This window comes from Bidens hawaiensis, unplaced genomic scaffold (assembly GCF_021521415.1).
Source record: "Bidens hawaiensis isolate Kalapana, Puna unplaced genomic scaffold, B.hawaiensis_p1.1 tig00005510_1, whole genome shotgun sequence".
NCBI classification, from domain to species: Eukaryota; Viridiplantae; Streptophyta; class Magnoliopsida; order Asterales; family Asteraceae; genus Bidens; species Bidens hawaiensis.
Window position 1 is genome coordinate 1,108,721 of NW_027491355.1, and position 5,959 is coordinate 1,114,679.

At 34.8% G+C, this 5,959-nt stretch overlaps 1 protein-coding gene and 1 long non-coding RNA gene across 3 annotated transcripts; one reads left to right on the plus strand and one right to left on the minus strand.

Annotated features, from left to right (window-relative positions):
• Positions 1-373: 373 nt before the first annotated feature.
• On the plus strand, positions 374-1,965 carry LOC143630034 (NAC domain-containing protein 43-like). The gene is made up of 3 exons (XM_077099145.1): positions 374-571; positions 670-947; positions 1,282-1,965. The coding sequence occupies exons 1-3, from the start codon at positions 379-381 to the stop codon at positions 1,948-1,950; spliced, it is 1,140 nt and encodes a 379-aa protein (XP_076955260.1). The 5' UTR covers positions 374-378; the 3' UTR covers positions 1,951-1,965.
• Positions 1,966-3,278: 1,313 nt separating this feature from the next.
• Positions 3,279-5,338, minus strand: LOC143630035 (uncharacterized). Of its 2 annotated transcripts, XR_013153084.1 has the most exons (4): positions 5,254-5,338; positions 4,686-4,809; positions 3,873-4,283; positions 3,279-3,488 (listed from the first exon to the last, which is right to left on the minus strand). It is a non-coding gene; the product is annotated as an uncharacterized LOC143630035 (long non-coding RNA). The 2 variants fall into 2 exon arrangements; XR_013153083.1 differs by lacking the exon at positions 5,254-5,338 and having other exon boundaries at positions 4,686-5,247.
• Between the last annotated feature and the right edge of the window lie 621 nt (positions 5,339-5,959).

Genomic DNA, 5,959 nt, shown 5'->3' on the forward strand with positions numbered 1-5,959 from the left:
TGGTTTTCAAAGAGATTTTAAGGTCAAGGGTCGTAGGTAAGATGGAGGCATGCCTCCCGCTGCATTAGCCCATGGACCCACCGGTTGGGACCCTCCTTTGGTCTTTTAGGTGGTTAGTTGTTTTCAACTTCAAGACCCTTCACTAAAAGTAGCAAACACTATGCCCTCAACTCCGATTATGGTACCTCATTATATTCTGGTTAATGCATTTCACTTTGTTAGAGGCCCCTTGGGTTGGTCACACCATCATATACACAAAAAGGCTAAATGATTGAGTTTGTTTGGACCCATCTCACTCAATTTCCCATATAAATAATCATGTCCTTGCAACTATTTTTATGCACACCTTGTCAATCTTTTCCTTTAATCACTCTCTTAATGTCTGAAGACGAAATGAGTTTGTCTGTAAATGTTAATGGCCAGTCTAAAGTGCCACCTGGGTTTCGGTTTCACCCCACTGAGGAAGAGCTTCTTCACTATTACTTGAGGAAAAAGGTTGCATACGAAAAGATCGATCTTGATGTTATTCGCGATGTTGATCTTAACAAGCTTGAACCTTGGGATATACAAGGTTTGTAGATGCACGTACTTTTTATTCTAGTTTTATGTGTTTTAATAATAAACGATTTGCATAAGATTATTACATGATAAGCACATGTGTATTCGCAGAGAAGTGCAAGATAGGATCAACACCCCAAAATGATTGGTATTTCTTTAGTCATAAAGATAAGAAGTACCCGACAGGTACTAGAACGAACCGTGCAACGGCTGTGGGTTTCTGGAAAGCCACCGGACGTGATAAGGTCATCTATAGTAGCGTAACACGAATCGGCATGAGGAAAACACTTGTGTTCTACAAAGGGAGAGCCCCTCATGGCCAGAAATCTGATTGGATAATGCATGAATATAGGCTTGATGATAATATGATTGCCAACCAAGACGCATGTGTAAGTCTCTTTAATTTTCCGACAGAACATAATTAGAAGGGGACCAAATGTGTCCCCTGATTAGAAACGGTGTTAGTGAGTTATTTTCCTCATTAAATTTGCTTAAACTTGAAGCTTTCTGTTTGGTGGAAACCTTTTTATTGATATCTTTGTGAAATATAACTCAGTTACATCTAATCAAACACTAATATTATATTAATTTCTTGATAAAAAGTAACTCAATTAAATCTAATTAAACAAGTACCACTTTCACTTAGCGAAGTATCACATACTCATTTTTATGTGTTATTCACGTGTAAGGTCACTAATTAATTACCGGTTTTCTTTTCCTCAGAGTTCTAACCTTTGTGACTCAACTCAAGAAGACGGGTGGGTGGTATGTCGTGTTTTCAAGAAGAAAAACTACCATAAAGCGCTGGAGAGCTCTCAGAGATCGCTATCCACCTCGATAGATTCAAGAACACAGTTACAATCCTTAAATAAAGATGGTGTTCTTGACCAATTACTCGTGTACATGAGTAGCAGCCGGTCTTGTAAACAAGAATTCGAGTCTTTCAACTCAACCCACAACACCATTCAGCAATCCGTAAACCCAAATAGCAACAGCAGATTCCACCACCTACCAAGGCTCGAAAATCCCACGATGACCAACTTCGATCAAGGATTAACTTTCAAACCCCATGTGAATGACTTCCAGGCTGAATCAGATCAACCAAACGACACGGACCATGATTCACGTGAGCGTCTTGACAATTGGGCGGATCTTGAACGGCTTGTGGCCACTCAACTCAACGGTCAAGTCGAGTCTTGCTATAGTGAGCCAAATGAAGACTTTTGTTTCCCACTTGACCATGAAGAACTAGAGCCATCTCAATATTGTGACACAACCACAACTTCTAGACCGAACCAAGGAGTGTACACAAGTGAGATTGATCTGTGGAGCTTTGCTCGATCATCTACATCTTCAGCATCCGTGGACCCGCTATGTCACTTGTCAGTGTGATGTTAAAATATAATCACAATATTATACAAACTATAAGAATTAATACGTACGAAATAGGGGTTAAGTTTAGGGTGGTGCATGAATTAAATTGACAAAATGTGAAGGTGATTGATGGCTAGGTAGCATGTGGTCGGAAAAAGAAAAGGGAAAATATATTCTATACACATATTATATAGAACAGGAATGAATAAGAATCAATGAATAAAGGTATATGTTTGTATGTACGTATTGGTGATGGATTTGTGGGGTGTCCCATGTCATGCATGCATGTCATAATATAACTTTGTCATCCATATGATAATATTATATTGAACGTACGCATAAAAAAAGCAGCCACTTTTAACGGAGAGTGGTGAATAATACATTTACACAGTAAGTACTTCGGCCATACTTCAGAATGTGAAATGTTAATCATGGCTTTAGAAACGAATAATATATACGTTGAGAATCCAAAAAAACCATATAACATGCCCATACGATTGTTGTGAATGTTATATACAAGATAGTTATGTGGCCACTTCTGTTTTATCCTGTTATTTCTGATTATCATTTTCGTTCATGTATTATATATATAGTTATATCATGCTGATCTCATAATTAATTATTATTTTTCATTTATTTGAAAAGTATATTTATGTGTTTATTAAGATAGAGTTGGTCCCATTATAAAGGTTTCACTAGCTATCAAAGGAAGTATAGAAAGTTGTATGAAAAGTTGAGTACCTTTTCTCCTGTTGAAATTATGTGTACAACCATTTATTATGTGTGGAAAAAATAGATGTCCTCTGTTAAAGAATGATTAGATTTCTGTTAGACAACTAACGCACCACACCCAACTCCATTACCTACGTAGTTATTAATAATTACTTTTATTCACAGGATCCCGTAATTATATATGCTATATACGTGTCACTACCCTGATGATAATGTGACTAGAGACGATCTTAGCTTCCAGTTTTGTTATCAATAATGATCCTAATCTAACATATTATTAACTATGTTAGTATGTTAGGTGTGTTCTGTAATGTTAGTGTAAAATTACCCAAATATCTTTGGTTAAGAAAGAAATACATAATAAATCAGTTGGAGCTGTTGGGTCTCGTTTTGTTTACACTACTAGAAAAATGGCCTTTAATGACGCGCATTGCATGTCATTAAAGGGGTAGATGACACGTATATTCGTGTCAAGGAAGGCCTGTCAAGAAAAGTTAATGACACGTATTTGTGTGTCATCTTTTTAAGGTAAAAAAATATATTATTTATAGAATTATTAATTTTCCTATCAAATGACAATTCTCATAACACAAAAAAAATATTCATATACAGAAAAATAATGCATTTCATATAATATTTAACAAAATACTAATATTTCATACAACATTCAAAGTTTAATATCAATACATAATTTTAACAAAAAACAAACGGTGCCACAAAAGTCCACCAATCTTCATTAATTTTCTTCAATCCCGGTATTCTTCAATCGTCACTTTCATACTTCTTTTGTAATATGTTTAGTTGCTGGAATAAGAAATGCATACCTGAAAGCAATGAACTCTATTGAAAAAATTAGATAAGAATCTAAAGACACAGGCAAGAGAATTTAACAATCATATGCTCAATAATAAAGAACCAGGGGGTATTTTGTTTCTACAAATATCATAGCTGACACATGTTAATAATCAAAAAAAGCAGTTGTCAGCTCTGGTTGGGTACACAGTAAACTTAAGTCAGCTTAAACCACCTTACCAGGATACATGAGCTGGCTCACGAGCCTAAACAAATCTACTATCTATATAAGAAACGTTCTTATACATAGAACTATGATAAAAGTAACTAAATGTTCATATTATGTAATATATAAAAATTATAATTAAAAGGCCACATCATACACAAGTGTAAAAATTTTATATATGTTTTGGTACCTCAGTTTTGCTAGCAGCCTTCATATTCTCTGAGAATTCTTCAATTATGTATCATGTTTTTGCCTACTAAAATTGATTCTAGAACAATAGGAGTAGCTGATTGCTCCTGACATATAATTGGTCCAATATTATGAGACTTCCCAGCTACTAGTTGTGCTTCATATAGAAGATGTGGCCTTAGAGCTTGAAAGGCAGTTAAAAAAATTAATGAAATGTAATATATCTTAGAAATTGAACAAAAGCAGCAAACTTAATAATGAGTATATGAAATATACCACTCTCGAGTTTCCAAATGTTAGAAAGATCTTGAATTCGACCTTCCACAAAATCCCGTAGAACATAAAGTGAGTACAATTATTACAAAACAACAACACGTATGATTAACGATAGTCAAATAAGAATATGGTATACCTTTCACTCAATATAGAAGTTTTCCATTTGCAACAAAAAATAATTATGAAGTGAAGATTATATACAGAAGATACTCCATGCATAACTTGATCAAATACCTAAACAATATAAGTTATGTATCTATCAAGAGTAGCACGAGTCAGTTAACAAAGCACATTAATACCCAACCATTTTTATTAAAAACTAGTAATTGACCCGGCTCGTTGCTCGGGGTTCCCTTTATTTTCATATAAAATTGGCCTTTAAAAAAAAAGGTGTTAGGAGTAGTATTAAGCCACACCTCATAATCTCGTAATCTTTAAAACCTTCCACCGGTTTAGTGGCATTACTAAGATTAGAGGCACGGATTATGCTAACTTTGATCAAGGAATATAACCAAACTAGACTATCAAAGTAACTAACCTTACTCAGCAGTTGGCATCTGCACATAAGGATAGGCCTGCATTTTCTGATCCTGCTGTCGTTGACTTTTCTGAGAATGTTTGACTTGCAATAAACTTTCACTTTCATAATACCAAGAATACCCCTGCTCATGCCAAAACCAACTATTTTCCATACACCTACACTTCTGAAGAGTTGACTTTTGACCCAATGGTTGACTTTCAAACAAATGGCCAATATGATTAAACTGAAATGACCAATTTGCCCCGTGATTGTGAATTCTCCAAAAGTGCATTAAAAAATCCACAAATTTTAGCAAAAAATAGACTTGTACCTCCTCACTAATAGATTAAGTCCAATGTAAGCTAGGTTGACAGTTGCTTACAATTAAATTCCAACAAATCAAATTGAAAACTTTCCCAAGTTCCATCAAGATGATGGATTTCTAATATGATCATGGAAAATAATGTATTTTTTTGCCAAATCTAAACTTAATAGGATCCCAGACATACCCCTTGTTATGAAAATCATTTATTCCTTAAAATTCATACTTTTCCTGAATTTCCAATTATACCCTTGGGCTTCTTACCAGTTTTTTTTCAATAGCCTTGGTCTCACCCCTCGTCCTCCATATATCTTCAGCCCAAATGGTCTTCTTCAATTCAAAAGAATCGGTAGACTCAAAAAAAGTAAACCAAGAAAAAGGCTTGAACAAAATTGAATATGTAAAAAAGGTTTTAAGCAAAAAACCTAACTCTCCATTGTTGAAAGCAGAGTTAATTGTGTGTGGAGGACTCTTGCCTATACGCAGAATATTACTAATTATCAAATCCGTCGCCATTTCCGAAGCTCTAAAGAATCCTTTTCCAGTTATAGCAATCTGCAAAAAGATTAAGAGCCGCCGATAACCAAAACATGTAAAAAATTGTGAGGATTGTGTATGGTATAACAGGGAATATTATTAGAGCATCAACTTCTCCAATAACCTTTGCAGCAACCTGTGGTATTATTTCATACATATTGATGTTAGAATTAGTTACACGGATGGTCCCTGTAGTATGGCTATATTGTAATTTAGTCCCCAACTTACAAAACTTACAACTGTAGACAAAAAGTTTAAGATATGATTAAACGTGCCTTGAGTACTGAGGTTGCCATAAGAATCCGCCTAACAATAGCTATAGATGATAGAACAGCAACAATCATAACACAAGTCATGAGAAACGCAGCTGCACGGATATGATGTATAACAGGTTATAAATTAATCAACAAATTAATGTATAACAGGTTACCAA

Excerpts from the sequence above, each read along its gene's own strand:
- LOC143630034 (XM_077099145.1), top strand. The coding sequence starts at position 379 with ATGTCTGAAGACGAAATGAGTTTGTCTGTAAATGTTAATGGCCAGTCT. Across the intron at positions 572-669 it reads TGAACCTTGGGATATACAAG|AGAAGTGCAAGATAGGATCA; the intron begins GTTTGTAGATGC and ends GTGTATTCGCAG. Across the intron at positions 948-1,281 it reads TTGCCAACCAAGACGCATGT|AGTTCTAACCTTTGTGACTC; the intron begins GTAAGTCTCTTT and ends TCTTTTCCTCAG.